At 36.3% G+C, this 20,021-nt stretch overlaps 1 protein-coding gene across 7 annotated transcripts in view; it reads left to right on the plus strand.

Annotated features, from left to right (window-relative positions):
• PPIG (peptidylprolyl isomerase G) overlaps positions 1–20,021 on the plus strand; it is a 43,079-nt gene that overhangs the window by 13,470 nt on the left and 9,588 nt on the right. For all 7 annotated transcript variants that reach the window (XM_060106509.1, XM_060106508.1, XM_060106513.1 and 4 more), the window contains 2 exons: positions 3,140–3,169; positions 3,261–3,400. In XM_060106509.1, coding sequence (XP_059962492.1) covers positions 3,140–3,169; positions 3,261–3,400 — 170 coding nt within the window. The remainder of the gene's footprint in view (positions 1–3,139; positions 3,170–3,260; positions 3,401–20,021) is intronic.

Genomic DNA, 20,021 nt, shown 5'->3' on the forward strand with positions numbered 1-20,021 from the left:
TCTTGCCCTTTTTTTTTAAGCTTTTAAAACATTAACATGATTCCAAGAGTCAAAGCGAAGAGAATACTTCTGAAGTATCACTCCCACCTAACTCTTCACTCCATTCCCATTCCCCCATTTTTTTACCTTTTTTTTTCCACCACCTATCCATATTAGTAACCAGCCTCATTAGTTTCTGGTTTATTTTTCTGTATATCTTTTTACAAACATAAGCACAGATATATATTTTTTTCTTATTTTCCCTTTTTTCTTATACAATAGATAGCATACTGTATATGTTTTTTTCTTTTCACTTAATGATATAACCTAGAAATCACTCCATATCAGTTCATAGAGATCTTTCTCATTTTTTTTTCCCACAGATGCATAGTAGTCTGTTGTGTGTATATACTGCAGTTTATTCAGCCAATTGCCTATATACAGGTGTTTCTGATTTTTTAAATGAAAACAACTTATATCACATTTGTTGTAGGAAAATTAGAACACACAGATTAAAAGAAGAAAAACAATCCCATCCCCAGAGCATCTTTACATGCAATAAAAATACAGGTAGATAGTTGCATATAGTCTGTAATCAGCTTTTGGATGTAATATAAATTTCTTTGTACATCACTAAATATGAATTAACATGTTAATCCGTTGTTTGAATGTACTGTGGTTTTATTTATTTAATCTTAGTTTTGAACATCTGGTTTGCTTCTTGTTTTCAAACTGCTACAGTGAACATTGTTGTACCTATTGTTTGACGCATTTTTTAATTCTTTTATGTAAGTTGCTAGAAGTTTACTTAGTGAAATGTTTACACATTTTTAAGGCTATCCATATATATTGCTACATTGACTTCCAAAAGGAAGTGTGTAGTTTACTCTAGGGCAACAGTATGTAAGTGCCAGTTTCACCAGATCCTCAGCAACACTGAGTGTTATCATTTATTTTCACTTTTTAAAATAAAATCCCTCCTGTGCTTACCAAAACCCATATGTTAAATTCAAATAACCCTTCATGTATATTCTCAGACTCTTCCAATTGTTGGTTTCTCCTGACCTCTTTCCACTTCTCGATAACTATTCTTTACTACTTCTGTGTTCTGTTGTTTTTTAGAGGAAACAACTTCAGTTTTTAATCTTTTTTAAAATGTTTTATTTTATTGTTTTATATTAATTATATAATATAAACTTCGCCATTTTAACCGTTTGTTCACTGCATAACTCACTGGTATTACTTACATTCACAGTGCTCTGCAACCACCACCACTGTTTTCCAAAACTATTTCATCATTCCAGAGAGTAGCCATTTCCCTTTCCCTCAGCCCCTGGTAACCTTTATTCTACTTCTGTCTCTGTGAATTTGCCTATTCTATATATGTACGTGGAATCATACAATATTTGTCCTTTTGTGTCTAACTTATTTCACTTAGCATGTTTTCAAGGTTCATCCATGTTTTATAGCATGTATCAGAACTTCATTCCTTTTTATGATTGAATATCATTCCATTATGTATACATACCACATTTTGTTTATCCATATTCATTTGTTAGTGGGCATTTGGGTTGTTTTCACTTTTTGTCTCTTGTGAATAATGCTGCAGTGAACATTGGCATATATATTTGTTTCCCTGTTTTCAGTTCTTTTGGATAGATACCTAGGAATAGAATTTCTGGATCATATGGTAGTTCTATGGTTAGCTCTTTGAGGAACCACCAAACTGTTTTCCACAATGGCTACATCATTTCACATTCCCACTAGCATTATACAAAGAGTTCTAGTTTTTCCATTCTCATCAACACTTTTTCACCAATCTGAGAGTGACCATGAAAGCAATGCAAGTATTGGTTTAGGGGTTACAAATTAATTCTAGTGAGCAAGCCAGTGGACAAATACGTAATCTGTAAAGTGAGGATTGACTGTATCTTAATGCAAATTATATACACTAAATGTAACACAAATACATATATAGTGTACCACCTAGGTTTTTACATTTCTAGGTGGTTTTAGCAAGTTCAGGTGATCATAGCTGTTACAGTGAGAAAACAATAACAGGTTATTAGTTTTTAAAATACAGTGAACTTTTAAAAATACATGTATGTGTTAGAATTTTTTTTAGTGTGTGTTTTAATCAAAAGTTAGCTTAAATTGTGTTCCTTCTTCCAAATTTCTAATGCCTTTTTTGATAAGATTTTTAAAATAACAAATCTTGTACAATGCCCATATTTAGTCTGTTGTATCAGTGTGTCTTCATAGCTACTGAGATAGCAGCTTTCTTAGCTACAAAGCTTTAAGGTTGTTGTGGAGAAAAGAAGGATTTTTTAAAATTACTTTTTGCTAATTTTAGGTGTTGTCCAAATTTTAATGCAGATATCTTTCTTCAAGGTGAAGTTTACTTTATGTTAGGGATGACAAACTCAAATACCCATAGGTCTTAGGCAAGTAATATAAGGGAGTAAAGGCTGCTGGGATAAGAAACTTAATGATTAATCTCTGTATTAGAGAAGGCAGGGATACTCAGCCCGACCAATTATTGCCACATGCCAGGTGCCATGTCTTTCCATGTTTTCAAAAGGGTCTGGAATCTGGATTTTTATATAGAAGTATCCATATTTTTAAGTCTTGGCAGCTAATTTAAAAATTTATAAACACTACATGGACCATTTCTGTTCAGGTCCAACAGAACATGTATGAGGACATCAGAATATGACCTGGGCTTTAACTGTTGCAAATGTTAAGATTGAAAAACACTGTTGTTAAACCCATAAACTGGTGAAATGGTTTGATAAATTATGGTATGCTCAGACAGTAGAACACTGTACAACCGTGGATATCAATAAGAACCCAGTTACATGCAAGAAACATGGATGGATAGAAATAACACCAAAATGTCAACTTTAATTTCATGTAAGTTTTCAACAGTGTATAGGTATTTCAGAACAAGATTTTGAAAATGCATTGTCGAAAGCATCTTGCATTTGATTCTATTTAAGGTTAAGGTAAATAAGATTCTATTATGTTAAGATAGCATATATATGATTTCTTTGTTTGCTACTTTGTTTCCAATGCAGTTATTTTCTTTTCCTTTTTAGAGATGCTAACTTTGTTTTTCTCTGACTTTGTTTTTATTCTTCTATCTGATGACTTCCAAAAGAACAACAAAACCAACTCCTCATTTAGATGGGTAAAGATTATTTTAATTTATTTTACAACCTACTTTAAATTAATATTAAAATAAGAAGCTTTTATTTAGTCATCTTTACTTGACTCTTTAGGCATCATGTTGTTTTTGGGCAAGTGATTTCTGGTCAAGAAGTTGTGAGAGAGATAGAAAACCAGAAAACAGATGCAGCTAGCAAACCATTTGCTGAGGTGCGGATACTCAGTTGTGGAGAGCTAATTCCCAAATCTAAAGGTAAAAAAAAGTATATATTTCTCTTTCTTAAAATCTGTTTGTTTATTTATTTATTTGGCCGTGTTGCATCTTCGTTGCTGCACGGGCTGTCTCTAGTTGCAGCTAGCAGGGGCTACTCTTGGTTGAGGTGCGCGGGCTTCTCATTGCGGTGGCTCCTTTTGTTGCAGAACGGGCTTTAGGTGCACAGGCTTCAGTAGTTGTGGCTCGCAGGCTCTAGAGCGCAGGCTCAGTAGTTGTGGTGCACAGGCTTAGTTGCTCTGCGGCATGTGGGATCTTCCCAGACCAGGGCTCGAACCCGTGTCTCCTGCATTGTCAGGCAGATTCTTAAGCACTGTGCCACCAAGGAAGTCCCTAAAAGCAAGTATGTATTTCTGTTAACTCTTACGCACACAAAACAAACACACTCTAATTAGTTGGCACGATCTTTACGCTAAAGTGATTATAAATATGAAGTTTTTGTGTTTTTAAATGTATTTTTGTGTTTTTCAGATGTGTTTTATCTTACTTCATACTTTGTTCATTTATCATGGAACTGCTTAACTTTCCTTGAATTATTTGCAGTAATTCATCCATCTGCTTCCACTTTATTTTTTGGGCTTTTTAAAAAGTGTAGTTGTCTAAATAGTGTGGTAAATAAATATTCTTCTAGGGAAAGAGACAGTGTGGGGAGGATGACAGTTGAAGAGATTAACATAGACTAATAAACTTCACGGGAATAAATTATTTCCCCTTCATGCACTGCTTAGATTCAGAAGCATCTGGCATGTTTGAGAAACTTAACCTAGACAAGAACACTTGAAGTTAACACGACTGGTAGTTTGATATATTATCTGAAATGGTAGAACTTGGTTTTTTAAGTATTTTAAGTCTTTATATTATATAAGAAATATGTAACTGCTATTGTTTATTACAGATATCGAGCCTGACACTCTAAAAGTAATGGGGTGAGATTACCTTCAAATCTGTGTAGAAATATTATAATAAAATAAAATATTGAATTGACCTAATCTTCCTGTTAATCGTCCAGGGAATAATAAATAATCTCAGTACTTAGTTTTTCATGGTTAACAAGAGAGTCTCTGTAATCTTTTCTGATCCTCACAAGAACTGTATAATATCAATATTATTTTCCTCATTTTACAGATATAGTCAAGGAGATCAGTATTTACCACAGCAGGGAACTAACTAGACCTCAAGCCCAAGTTTGCTGGCTCCAGATCTAGAGCTTTTTCTGTTACATGTTGCTACCTCATTAAAGTCTTTAATATTCCTTTCAGAATTGCCCTAAGTAGAATATTCTGTTCTCAAATTTTAGGTATACTGATGTGCTCTGTAATATGCACGTTTTATTTTGCTTTTCTTTAGTTCTCCAATCAGGGATTGAACCAGGGCCCACAGCAGTGAAAGTGCGAGTCCTAACCACTGGACGGCCAGGGAATTCCCTGGAGAAGGCTTATTTTTAATTTTCTTTCTCTGCATTCCACTTTGATTCTAATGATTTCACTTTCTTCTCTGTTATGTCAAATATATACCTTGTAAACCATCACAGGAATATTGCTGCAGCTCATACTGGAACTGTTTGATTAACTTCTTGTGTTCAAGAGTCTGACTATCCTTATTTACAAACAGCAGTTACAATGTATGCCTTGTGTTCGTGATGATTCAGAAAGAATGAAGTGTCGTTGAGTATCTTACCTTTTTTTGAAAAAATAGAAACTAAAAAGCAATCTATATTAATCTTTGCATATTTTAGACCCTGAATCTTCTGCTAATTAATTCTTCAAAGTGTTGTCAGTACAATTGGAATATTTTGGTTTAAGGCATTATTTCTTCCCACATCATCTAGAAAGTATTCATCTTTTATTCTGTACTTAACTGTTTTTTGGCTTTTTTCTTGTGTTTTGTAGTCTTCAAGGATCTTGTGTTAGGATCTATTCTCTGCTTATAAAAGCTAAGGATGCTGTGTGGTTTACATATTTAGAAGAGATAATTAAAAAGCTTACATCTTAAACCATAAATGTTATCATAGACTCTAATAAATTTGGTGTAAAGATTCCTTTGGTACTAAATGCTCAGTGTTTGAATATTTGCTGAAAGGAAGAGAAGATGAATGAATGTCACTCTTTGTATATTATTATGTTTTTATAATATATTTTCACTTGAAGCAATAAAAGCTAATTTTTCCCATGCCATTGTGGCCAGGAAGTTGTGCTGAAAGTTGATGTGGTGTTCTAGTGTGTGTTCCTCAGACTTATGCTAAGGAAGTATATCTTGCCCTTATCAGTTTCATCAGTTGGGGAAGATTTGGCCCTTTGTTACTGTCTGCACAGGAGTTACTGAAAGGCCAGATTTGTTTTGAGTCATACCTTCCATGTCTGCTCTGTTCTGGATCACACTATAGAAAGAGGAAAAGATCTTTATGTTTGAGGTCACACAGTTTGGCTCCTGTTACTCTACAGTCCTTCAATTAGCATTCAGAACATTGGTCAGAATGGATTTTGTCATGCATCAATAAAATCTTTTTTTTTTTAGGCAGAGCTGTGTCTTCCATCCAATTTATAAGTTTGATGGCCTTACAATCTTAAATTGGACATAGTCAAAAAGCTTTGTGTAACACAGCGGTGTTCATCATCATCATCATATTTAAAACCTTGTTTGAGAGATACACACCCCACTTTAAAAAGAAATAAATACCGAATCTTTTTTTTTTCTTTTTCTGACTTCCTGAAAGAAAACAAAAAGACTTCTGAAGAAATCTGACTGTCTGGGCCCACCTGTAAGTGGTCTTGGTGAGTCTGGGTAATCATCCTGGGCCTTCCCTTTGCTGTTGTGAGATTAGAAATTCTACTCTTTGTGGCTATTTGAATGTGCCTGAGAAGGTTCAGAGTCAAGGGGAAGATCCTTCCAACAGATGCAGAGGAGGAACACAGGAGGCTAATCAAAACTACAACCCTGTAGAGGCTATCAAGGGGCAGAGTGTAGGGTAGAACACAGACCACTACCCTGATTAAGGTACTTCCTGGCTTTTCAAGAGTTACCGTGATCTCAGATCATGCTGGTCCCTTCTGAGTTCCCTGCAGTTGTTAAAGAGAGGTCTGTCCACCTTTGCCATGCAGCATGAGTTGGGGATGATGATATATTACAGAGTACATAGAAACACAAGTGCTGAGTTATGGCAGCATGGCAATAAATAAATAGTTATATGAGCAGAAATCTTGCATATATGTGGTAGAAAACAGATTACCTTGCAGTACAGAAAGAAGAGCACAATAGAGGAAGCAGCTGGTGAATCTTGTACTCAGGAGACAGTAGAAAAGATCAGACACTCATCAGACACTCATCCTGGTGACAGGATCCCATTTCAGTGTCTTTATCCTGGAATTAAGAGCCATGGTGATAGCACTTTTAATGGAGAATAGTGGGATGTTAAACTTCGAAACTGTTTAGAGGGGAGACCCAGTATTTTTGAAATAAAAAGAGGTTCATTTGAGGTATAGTTCTCTTCTTTATTTCAAACCTTATTTTGATGATGGCCTTGAAATTTCCTTCAATATAAAGGTTTCACATGAAATTCATTGGTATAAAATTTATACCTCTCAAAAAACTAGTAAAGCAGCATTTTCTTACCATATGTTCTTACAAGTAAAATGTTCTAGAAGTTTGTTTTTTCACCTTAACAACATACTAGTAAAGTCAGTACCCAGTAGTAGTACACCACATCCTACCTCCCCTCCCAACAAAGGTCAGTGAACAGGGTTGGGAATTTCTTTTACATAGTGATTGATAAGCAAACTGCATAATCTAAATAATCTAAAATAAACTAACCAGAAGTGGCCCAGGAGTTAAAAAGTGTTGCTCTTTTATCTTAAGGATGGTTATATGCTTATAAATGATACTTTGAAATAGACTTTAAGTGGTTAGGCAGGAAGTAGGATTTTTTGGAGAACAGGGTGACAACAATTGTTGTCAGACTTGGGAGTTTTAAAATTTAATACATTGATTTTGTTCAAAATTTAGAAAGCATAAAAGGATAATGAAAAGTCTTCTTCCCATTTCTGCCCATCAGTTCCCATTCTCAAATTTTCGATACCATTCTACGTGTAGTGAATGTTGATAATATAAGATAAATTCCTAGAAATAGAATTAACAGATTATAGGGGTTATGCATTTGTAATGTTGGTAGGCATTGCCACTAGAATATAGGAAAGTTAATTTCCCCTTGCCCTTTGCAGAGCCACATAATATCAAACTCTTTAATCTTTGCCAGCTTAATTACAGGGTTGGTTGTTGTTGTTGTTGTTTTTAAAGCTGGTTTAAATAAACATTTCTCTAAGGTATTTGATGTTATCTCCTTAGGAGCCATTTATATTTGTTTTTATATGAGTTGATTGTTAATTGCTTTGCCTCATATTTTTACTCAACTCCAAGCCTCCTTGTATTTCCTTCTGTTTGGAGAAATTAGCCATTTTTTTAAGGGTAGGTCTGCTGGTAACTATCTTAGTTTTCTGAAAATGTCTTTATTTCCCTTTCTTTCATGATGGGTATTTTCACTAGATGTAGAATTCTAGGTTGGCAGTTCTTTCAACACATAAAAAAGTGTTAGGCCACTTCCTTCTGGCCTCTGTGGTTTCAAGTGAGAAGTCTGTTGTCATTCAAATCGTTGTTACCTGTAGGTAATGAGGGAATTTTCTGCCATTATTATTTAAAAAATTTTTTTAATTTCAGATTTTTCTCCTGGGATTCCGATAACACAAATGTTAGATCTTTTGTTTGTTGTTCTACAGGTCTCTGAGGCTCTGTTCATTTTTTGTTTGTTTTTTTTATTTTCTCTGATGTTGTGGTTGGGTAATTTCTTTTGGTCTGTCTCTGGATCGCTAACAGTTTCCCTGTCATCCCCACTCTGATAATCAGCACATGTTATTTCAGTTATTGTATCACTGTATTTTTCAGTTCTAAAATTCCTTTTGATACTTTATATCTTCTTTTCTCCTGAGATTTTAAACTTTTTTTCATTTGTTTAAAGAACATTAATAATTGCTTGTGGAAGCATTTTTAAGATGGCTTTTTAAAACTCCTTGTTAATTCCAACATGTGAGTCTTCTGGGTGTTGGCATCTTTTGATTGTTTTTTCTTACTTAAGTTGTGATTTTGCTTGAAAATGGTTCTTGAAATTATTAGTGATTTTTTTTTAAATTTTGTCCTGGAAATTTGGGGTATTGTATGTTATGAGACTCTGGATTCTGTTTATGTTTTCTATTTTTAGCAGGCAGTCACCTTATATAGGTTTAGCATTTAGGTCCTGGCCTCCTTTTGTAGATTGTGGTTTCAATGATAATTCAATTTCCAGAGCCCTTGCAGTACTATTCTGGTTTCATTTGTATGCTACTGAAAAACTGGATGCTATTCAACACTGTAGTTTAATTCTCAAACCTTTTGCCATATTAGTTCTTGTTAGTTTAACTTGGGGGTCTCCTCCCAGGACTTCATCTATAAATTTAAAGAATCTTTTTCTCTAGCTTCCTTCTCTGAAATCTGTGCCACCTGCTGGTGCAGTGAGGGGAGCTGAAGCCCAGGCTTCCCACTTTGTCTCTACTGACATCACTCTGGCAAGGGAAGGGGAACACTGCTTGAAGGGGAGGGTACCGGAAATCCAAATTCTCTACTTTGTCTCTGCTGATAGAGCCAAGAGGGAGTTGGTGAACCTTTTTTTTTAATTTTCCCCCTTAGTATTTGCTTAGAGTAAAGCAGGTATTGGTGACATTTTTTTTTTGTCCTGCTAAACCATCTTTTTTCTATTTCTCTGTCTGGAGAGAGCAGGCCTTTCTTGAGGCTTTTAAAAACCTGTATCCATTGGCATTTCTGAGTTGCAGGCTTCTCCAGTGTGATGTCTAGGGTATATGGGAGACAGATTGAAAACCACCATGTCACCTTCAAATCCAGAGATCCCTGGCCACTCTGCCTTCTTTCTACCTTTCAGAGTCTTCTTATGTTTGTTTCTTTTTGTATTATGTCTAGGATTTCTACTTAAACTTAGCAGGAGGATAGGAAGGGATGAATCTATTCCATCTTCACAATTTCTCCATTCCTTTCTTTATACTTTTAAAGTGTTGTAAAAAAATCTTCCCTTTTATATCCAGAATCTACTCATCCTTAAATAACACCTATAAAGGAGTTTGTTCAGTGCTTACTATCACTTTGTAAGCACTCTACAGATACTACTCCACACTTTTTCCTGCCCCTATTTCAAATCCTAACATAGTTAGTTCTGCTATACTGCTTGTTTTGAAAGCATGCATTTATTCCATTCAGTTGATACATTAGAAGACAATTTGAACATAACATCAGTTTCACCTTTGCCTATGCATGCTCTTGTCTACAAGAAATACTGAGTTCAGAAAACCATACGCAGTTGAACAGCTTTACAGGAATACACAAAGATTACACATACACAGGGGAGTTCCCTGGTGGCCTGGTGTTAGGATTTGGCGCTTTCACTGCCCCATGGCCCGGGTTCATTCCCTGGTCGGGGAACTGAGATCCTGCAAGCTGTATGACACAGCCAAAAAAAAAAAAATTTACATATACACACACCTCACACATCTACTAAGCTACCTGAGTCCATCACTTGTGTTATGAGCCACGCCTAACTACCGTTTGTACTAAAACTTTCCATCTAATTTCATATCACCCCCCCCCTTGCACTAACTTTACAGTAACTCACAAGCTGTAGCCCTACTGACATTCACTTCCACAAGCAAGCCCATGATTTTCTCAAAGTGCTGTGTTTATTGTCGTATTTATGTATTTCTTAACTATTTAACACGTGTGAAAGCTCTGTTGCTATTTTTATTAGTTTCCTATCTTTTTTTTTAATGTGTCACTGATGAAGTTTTTGAGTTTTGTGCCCCTAACCCCATTTTTCCTATAAGCCATGTGGTTTTTATTGTACAGTTTTTCATGGTACAGTGATTTATAGAAATGCATATGTTGGGGGACTTCCCTGGCGGTCCAGTGGTTAACACTCGTACTTCCAGTGCAGGGGGCGCGGGTTTGATCCCAGGTTGGGGAACTAAGATCCCACATGCCACGCAGCAGGGCCAAAAAATTAAAAAAAAAAAAAAAAAGAAGGAAAGAAAAGAAAAAGAAATGCATATGCTGTCTAACAGCAGAACTGACTGTGCTTCTCCAAACCCTTTCTACTTTACTCTTGTCCTTATTGACCATATTCACTATTAAATCTCTATATAATTTATAGTCAGAGTTTCTAGAAAATTTATTACAACTCAGTGTATGTTTTCAGATGCTGTTTGCTATTAAATTCACACTTGTTGGTCTTATTTTCCAAATAGACAGTAAACTCTGTGAGGGCAGAAGTTTGCTATGGAACTTCCCCATTTATACTCTATGATTCTTTCCCTCCATGTCCTGGCATCATGTTAAACATATATCTATGTACTATTCACTTAAACATACTTGTTGATCTGAGAAGGATAAAATTTCATTCAGATTCACGATGTGCCTAAGTCATATTTTTAAATTTAGGTTAACACAAATTTTGAAACTCAAGCTACATTCTATTAGAACTAATATTGATATTGTCATGTCTGTATTTTTTTCTTCTTACTCTTCTGTTTTTAACTGCTCTTTCTCAGTCATTTTATCTTTTTTTTCTGAGCAGATTCATAGGAAAAGGGGACATAAATTAAATTTCACTAAAAAATAATGTTGAGAAACATGAAAAGAGGGAGCCTTTCAACCTTAGAGCTTTCTAGGTTCTATTCCAAGGCATCCTCCCTAAAAACACAGTTTATTTCCCTTTTATAGTTCATATCATCTAATACGTGGGCAGATTATATTACCCTAAAAATAGTTATAAATCTTTTTTATGATATTCTATATTGTTGTGATATTTTGCTTCACTCAAATGCTTACATGAAAAGCGAAGTGAAAACTAAATAATGGTTATTTGAAATATATTTAATACATTTGGTGGGGAGAATGGGCTTGCTTTTTTTTTTTTCTTTTTTTTTTTTTGGTAAGGTTAGATTGTTTATTTGAGATTTTTCTTGTTTCTTGAGGTAGGGTTGTATTGCTATAAACTTCCCTCTTCGAACTGCTTTTGCTGCATCCCATAGGCTATGGATCATCGTGTTCTCGTCATTTGTCTCTAGGTATTTTTTGATTTCCACTTTGATTTCTTAAGTGATCTCTTGGTTATTTATTAACATATAGTTTAGCCTCCACATGTTTGTGTTTTTTACATTGTTTTCCCTGTAATTTATTTCTCATCTCATAGAGTTGTGGTCAGAAAAGAGGTTTGATATGATTTCAGTTTTCTTAAATTTACTGAGGCTTGATTTGTGACCCAAGATGTGATCTATACTGGAGAATGTTCCGTGCACACTTGAGAAGAAAGTGGAATCTGCTGTTTTTGGATGGAATGTCCTATAAATATCAATTAAATCTATCTGGTCTATTGTGTCATTTAAAGCTTGTGCTTCCTTATTAATTTTCTGTCTGGATGATCTGTCCATTGGTGTAAGTGAGGTGTTAAAGTCCCCCACTATTATTGTGTCACTCTCAATTTCCTCTTTTATAGCTGTTAGCATTTGCTTTATGGATTGAGGTGCTCTTGTGTTGGTGTATATATATTTATAATTATTATATCTTCTTCTTGGATTGATCCCTTGATCATTTTGTAGTGTCCTTCTTTATCTCTTACAACATTATTTTAAGGTCTGTTTTATCTGTTATGAGTATTACTACTCCAGCTTTCTTCTGATTTCCATTTGCATGGAATATCGTTTTCCATCCCCTCACTTTCAGTCTGTATGTGTCCCTGGGTCTGAAGTGGGTCTTTTCTTTTTTTTCCTGTGTTGTACAATATATTCTTGTATCTTATTTATTATTTTTTTTATACAGCACATTCTTATTAGTCATCAGTTTTATACACATCAGTGTATACGTGTCAATCCCAATCGCCCAATTCATCACAACACCACCACCACCACCCCGCAGCTTTCTGCCCTTGGTGTCCATACGTTTGTTCTCTATATCTGTGTCTCAATTTCTGCCCTGCAAACCGGTTCATCTGTACCATTTTTCTAGGTTCCACATACATGCGTTAATATACAATATTTGTTTTTCTTTTTCTGACTTACTTCACTCTGTATGACAGTCTCTAGATCCATCCACGTCTCAACAAATGACCCAATTTCGTTCCTTTTTATGGCTGAGTAATATTCCATTGTATATATGTACCACAACTTCTTTATCCATTCGTCTGTCGATGGGCATTTAGGTTGCTTCCATGACCTGGCTATTGTAAATAGCGCTGCAATGAACATTGGGGTGCATGTGTCTTTTTGAATTGTGGTTTTCGCTGAGTATATGCCCAGTAGTGGTCTTGCTGGATCATATGGTAATTCTATTTTTAGTTTTTTAAGGAACCTCCATACTGTTCTCCATAGTGGCTGTATCAGTTTACATTCCCACCAGCAGTGCAAGAGGGTTCCCTTTTCTCCACACCCTCTCCAGCATTTGTTGTTTGTAGATTTTCTGATGAAGCCCATTCTAACTGGTGTGAGGTGATACCTCGTTGTAATTTTGGTTTGCATTTCTCTAATAATTAGTGATGTTGAGCCGCTTTTCATGTGCTTCTTGGCCATCTGTATGTCTTCTTTGGAGAAATGTCTATTCAGCTCTTCTGCCCATTTTTGGATTGGGTTGTTTGTTTTTTTAATATGGAGCTGCATGGGCTGTTTATGTATTTTAGAGATTAATCCTCTGTCTGTTGATTCGTTTGCAAATATTTTCTCCCATTCTGAGGCTTGTCTTTTTGTCTTGTTTCTGGTTTCCTTTGCTGTGCAAAAGCTTTTAAGTTTCATTAGGTCCCATTTGTTTACTTTTGTTTCTATTTCAATTACCCTAGGAGGTGGATCAAAAAAGATCTTGGCTGTGATTTATGTCAAAGAGTGTTCTTCCTATGTTTTCCTCTAAGAGTTTGATAGTGTCTGGCCTTACCTTTAGGTCTTTAATCCATTTGGAGCTTATTTTTGTGTATGGTGTTAGAGAGTTTTCTAATTTCATTCTTTTACATGTAGCTGTCCAGTTTTCCCAGCACCACTTACTGAAGAGACTGTTTTTTCTCCATTGTATATGTTTACCTCCTTTGTCATAAATTAGTTGACCATAGGTGCATGGGTTTATCACTGGGCTTTCCATCTTGTTCCATTGATGTATGTTTCTGTTTTTGTGCCAGTACCATATTGTCTTGATGACTGTAGCTTTGTAGTATAGTCTGAAGTCAGGGAGTCTGAGTCCTCCAGCTCTGTTTTTTTCCTTCAAGACTGCTTTGGCTCTTCAGGATCTTTTGTGTCTCCATACAAATTTTAAGATTTTTTGTTCTAGTTCAGTAAAAAATGCCATTGGTAATTTGATAGGGGTTGCATTGAATCTGTAGATTGCTTTGGGTAGTATAGTCATTTTCACAATATTGCTTCTTCCAATCCAAGAACATGGTATATCTCTCCATCTGTTGGTATCATCTTTAATTTCTTTCATCAGTGTCTTATAGTTTTCTGCATACAGGTCTTTTGTCTCCCTAGGTAGGTTTATTCCTAGGTATTTTATTCTTTTTGTTGCAGTGGTAAATGGGAGTGTTTCCTTAATTTCTCTCTCAGATTTTTCATCATTAGTGTATAGGAATGAAAGAGATTTCTGTGCATTAATTTTATATCCTGTAGCTTTACCAAATTTATTGATTAGCTCTAGTAGTTTTCTGGTGGCATCTTTAGGATTCCCTATGTATAGTATCCTGTCATCTGCAAACAGTGACAGTTTTACTTCTTTTCCTATTTGTATTCCTTTTATTTCTTTTTTGTCTCTGATTGCGGAGGCTAGGACTTCTAAAACTATGCTGAATAATAGCGGTGAGAGTGGACATCCTTGTCTCGTTCCTGATCTTAGAGGAAATGCTTTCAGTTTTTCACCATTGAGAATGATGTTGGCTGTGGGTTTGTCATATATGGCCTTTATTATGTCGAGGTAGGTTCCCTCTATGCCCACTTTCTGGAGTGTTTTTATTAAAAATGGATGTTGAATTTTGTCAAAAGCTTTTTCTGCATCTATTGAGATGATCATATGGTTTCTATTCTTCAGTTTGTTAATATGTTGTATCACATTGATTGATTTGCATATATTGAAGAATCCTTGCATCCCTGGGATAAATCCCACTTGATCATGGTGCATGAGCCTTTTAATGTTCTGTTTGCTAGGATTTTGTTGAGCATTTTTACATCTATATTCATCAGTGATATTGGTCTGTATTTTTCTTTTCTTGTACTATCTTTGTCTGGTTTTGGTATCAGGGTGATGGTGGCCTCATAGAATGAGTTTGGAAGTGTTCCTTCCTCTGCAAGTTTTTGGAAGAGTTTGAGAAGGATGGATGTTAGCTCTTCTCTAAATGTTTGATAGAATTCACCTGTGAAGCCATCTGGTCCTGAACTTTCGTTTGTTGGAAGATTTTTAATCACAGTTTCAATTTCATTACTTGTGATTGGTCTGTTCATATTTTCTCTTTCTTCCTGGTTCAGTCTTGGAAGGTTATACCTTTCTAAGAATTTGTCCATTTCTTCCAGGTTGTCCATTTTATTGGCATGGAGTTGCTTGTAGTAGTCTCTTAGGATGCTTTGTATTTCTGCGGTGTCTGTTGTAACTTCTCCTTTTTCATTTCTAATTTTATTGATTTGAGTCCTCTCCCTTTTTTTGTTGGAGTCTGGCTAATGGTTTATCAATTTTGTTTATCTTCTCAAAGAACCAGCTTTTAGTTTTATTGATCGTTGCTTTTGTTTTCTTTGTTTCTATTTCAGTTATTTCTGCTCTGATCTTTATGACTTCTTTTCTTCTGCTAACTTTGGGTTTTGTTTGTTCTTCTTTCTCTAGTTCCTTTAGGTGTAAGGTTAGATTTTCTTGAGGTAGGCTTGTATAGCTATAAACTTCCCTCTTAGAACTGCTTTTGCTGCATCCCATAGGTTTTGGATCGTCGTGTTTTTGTTGTTATTTTTTTCTAGGGATTTTTTGATTTCCTCTTTGATTTCTTCAGTGATCTCTTGGTTATTTAGTAATGTGGTGTTTAGCCTCCATGTCTTTGAGTTTTTTACGTTTTTTCCCCTGTAATTCATTTCTAATCTCATAGCGTTGTGGTCAGAAAAGATGCTTGATATGATTTTAGTTTTCTTAAATTTACTGAGGCTTGATTTGTGACCCAAGATGTGCTCAATCCTGGAGAATGTTCCGTGCGCACTTGAGAAGAAAGTGTTATCTGCTGTTTTTGGATGGAATGTCCTAAAAATATCAATTAAATCTATCTGGGCTATTGTTTCATTTAAAGCTTGTGTTTCCTTATTAAATTTCTGTTTGGATGATCTGTCCATTGGTGTAAGTGAGCTGTTAAAGTCCCCCACTATTATTGTGTCACTGTCAGTTTCCTGCTTTACAGCTGTTAGCAGTTGCCTTATATATTGAGGTGCTCCTATGTTGGGTGCATATATATTTATAATTGTTATATCTTCTTCTTGGATTGATCCCTTGATCATTATGTAGTGTCCTTCCTTGTCTCTTGTAACTTTCTTTATTTTAAAGTCTATTTTATCTGATATGAGCATTGCTACTCCAGCTTTCTTTTGATTTCCATTTGCATGGAATATCTTTTTCCATCCCCTCACTTTCTGTCTGTATGTGTCCGTAGGTCTGAAGTGGGTCTCTTGTAGACAGCATATATATGGGTCTTGTTTTTGTATCCATTCAACAAACCTGTGTCTTTTGGTTGGAGCATTTAATCCATTCACGTTTAAGGTAATTATCAATATTTATGTTCCTATGACCATTTTCTTAATTGTTTTGGGTTTGTTTTTGTGGGTCCTTTTCTTCTCTTGTGTTTCCCACTTAGAGAAGCTCCCTTAGCATTTGTCGTAGAGCTGGTTTGGTGGTACTGAATTCTCTTAGCTTTTGCTTGTCTATAAAGCTTTTGAGATTTCTCCATCGAATCTGAGTGAGATTCTTACCAGGTAGAGTAATCTTTGTTGTAGGTTCTTCCCTTTCATCACTTTAAGTATATCGTGCCACTCCCTTCTGGCTTGTAGAGTTTCTGCTGAGAAATCAGCTGTTAACCTTATGGGAGTTTCCTTGTATGTTATTTGTTGTTTTTCCCTTGCTGCTTTCAATAATTTTTCTGTGTCTTTAATTTTTGCCAATTTGATTACTGTGTGTCTCGGCGTGTTTCTCCTTGGGTTTATTCTGTATGGGACTCGCTGCGCTTGTTGGACTTGGGTGGCTATTTCCTTTCCCATGTTAGGGAAGTTTTCGACTGTAATCTCTTCACATATTTTCTCTGGTCCTTTCTCTCTCTCTTCTCCTTCTGGGACCTCTGTAATGCGAATGTTGGTGTGTTTAATGTTGTCCCAGAGATCTCTTAGGCTGTCTTCATTTCTTTTCATTCTTTTTCCTGTTTTTTTTTTTTTTTTGCGGTACACGGGCCTCTCACTGCTGTGGCCTCTCCCGTTGCGGAGCACAGCCTCCGGACGCACAGGCTCAGCGGCCATGGCTCATGGGCCTAGCCGCTCCGCGGCATGTGGGATCTTCCCGGACCGGGGCAGGAACTCGTGTCCCCTGCATTGGCAGGCAGACTCTCAACCACTGCGCCACCAGGGAAACCCTCATTCTTTTTTCTTTATTCTGTTCCATGGCAGTGAATTCCATCATTCTGTCTTCCAGGTCACTTATTCGTTCTTCTGCCTCAGTTATTCTGCTGTTGATTCTTTCTAGCGTATTTTTCATTTCAGTTATTGTATTGTTCATCTCTGTTTGTTTGTTCTTTAATTCTTCTAGGTGTTTGTTCTTTAATTCTTCCAGGTCTTTGTTAAACATTTCTTGCATATTCTCAATCTTTGCCTCCATTCTTTTTCCGAGGTCCCAGATCATCTTCACTATCATTATTCTGAATTCTTTTTCTGGAAGTTTGCCTATCTCCATTTAGTTGTTTTTCTGGGGTTTTATCTTGTTCCTTCATCTGGTACATAGTCCTCTGCCTTTTCATTTTGTCTGTCTTTCTGTGAATGGGTTTTTCGTTCCACAGGCTGCAGGACTCTGTAGTTCTTGCTTCTTGGGCTTGCCTTTTAACGAAACCAACTTCAGTGTATTTCTCAGGAAAGAATCACAATGCAAAATAAATGTAAATTGGAGTTGGTGAATAAAGCTTTGTTAATCATGGGAAGAGCATTACTATGTTTTGTCAAGTAATTTTAACAGCTGTATTCTGTGCTTATGTGGAATATTTTTATTTTGTCTCCATATTACATGGCGTCAGATATTTGTATTTAGAGTTACTCATGTTCATTATGAATTTATTTTCTTCCTTAGGTTTCTTTAAGTTTGATTCTCCCCGCTCCCACCTCCACCCCTCAGGTTCTTAGTGTATGCAAGTAGGTTTTTCAGTTTGCGTACCCATACTGCCTCACCATCAGCAGTGGTCTTGGGATCAGATTAACAATTGGACTCATGAGACAAGATAGGCTTCACTCAGCACTAAGCTTATTTATCATTAAGAAAGGGTACAAGACAGGAAACAGCACAGCTTGAACAGCAGCATCATAGTAGAGATGTCATGAGTTCTAGGCAGAGCTTGCATATATCCCAGGCATCTCAGCTTAATAGGTTCATGGTCCTGAGGAGCATGACTGGGTGCCAAAGACTACCTAATAAGTTCATTGCAGCTATTACCTCTTGAGTTCCTTCAACTTTTATACCTTGTTCCCATTCTCCAGTACAGCAGCATCTCTTCGGTGTCAGAGAAATAATCGTAACACTGAACCACAGACCTTTGGGCAAGTACACAGTAACTCCAGCCAGATTCTCATTCATCTCTGTAACTCAGTACACTCCGATGAATTCTGAGTTAAGAGTTTCAAGAGGGACTTCCCTGGTGGTGCAGTGGTTAGGAATCCTCCTGCCAATGCAGGGGAGGGACACTGGCTCAATCTCTGGTCCAGGAAGATCCCACACGCCGTGGAGCTTAGAACTAAGCCTGTGCGCCACAACTACTGAGCCCGTGTGCCACAACTGCTGAAGCCTGCACGCCTAGAGCCTGTGCTCCGCAACAAGAGAAGCCACCACAATGAGAAGCCTGTGCACCACAATGAAGAGTTAGCCTCCACTCACCACAACTAGACAAGGCCCCAATGCAGTCATAAGTAAATACGTTTAATTTGGCCAAGTGCCAAATCCTCAGGTGTTCTGAAGCTAACAGAAAGGTTACAAACCAGCTGTTAACCCTTTCAATTAAGGTCTGTAAACAGACAGCCAACAGTCAGTCCAAAGGTATTTTCTTTGTCCTCTTTGATTTTTTTTAATTATGTAAAATACTAACATATACAAAAGTGATTGAAATTGTATAACAAATCACCCATGTTCATTACCCATCTTTACCAGTTAATTTATGGCTAGTCTCATGTTACCTATCCTTAGACAGTTCTCCATTTCCTGTTTGAAGCAAATTCTAGACATAACATTTTATTGATAAATATTTCACTATCTAAAAGTTGATTCTTCTGAAAAAAATAACCATACCATAATCATATGCAGACATAATATACACATACGTTCCTAAATGTCAGAAGTCCTTACAATGTTCAAATTTCTAATTGTTTAGTTAATGTTAATTTTTTGATGTTTGAATTTGAATCCAAATCAGGTTCAAACATTTGGGTTGGTGTTGTAAATTTTTTTTGTTTTTAATAGATTATCCCACCATTTCTTTTTATGTTTCTTGAGATTTATTTGTTGAACAAGCTAGGTCACTTGTCCTGTAGTGTTTCTTTCCCATTATTGCACACACTGAATTTTACGGATTGCATCCTTGTGTTATGTAATGTGTTCCTTCTGTGCTTCTATTTCGTATAACTTTGTAGTTATATCTAGAAAATTGATCAGATATAGTTTTGATTTTTTAAAATTCTATTTGATGGGAGCAAGAGTCACTTAAGACAGGTTGTCTCGGGCCTCCCTGGTGGCGCAGTGGTTAAGAGACCGCCTGCCGATGCAGGGGATACGGGTTCGTGCCCCGGTCTGGGAGGATCCCATATGCCGCGGAGCGGCTGGGCCCGTGAGCCATGGCCGCTGGGCCTGCGCATCCGGAGCCTGTGCTCCGCAACGGGAGAGGCCACAACAGTGAGAGGCCCGCATACCGCAAAAAAAAAAAAAGACAGGTTGTCTCTGTGCTCTGCAGTGGCCACTGGTGGGCAGTGCCTCCTTAGGAGTTGTGAAATGGTGATATTCTAACTCTGTAATTCCTTATTCATTTATTCTTGGAGTACTTTTGATAAAGAGCATCTTCCCTTCATCTACTATTTGGTTAGCCAGTGGAACAGTTCATATACGATAAGAAGGATAAATGCTTTATATTTTATTTACCTATATCATTATGAACTGATGGATTCTAGTATATTTTGTGTTCCACTGTATTGAAGTTATCCATATATCCATATTGTCCCAGCTTTAGTCTGAATTCACTTACTTCTTTTTTAATTAAGGCATAATGGACTTAAAATATCCTATAGATTTCAGG

This window comes from Mesoplodon densirostris, chromosome 8 (genome assembly GCF_025265405.1).
Source record: "Mesoplodon densirostris isolate mMesDen1 chromosome 8, mMesDen1 primary haplotype, whole genome shotgun sequence".
NCBI lineage: Eukaryota > Metazoa > Chordata > Mammalia > Artiodactyla > Ziphiidae > Mesoplodon > Mesoplodon densirostris.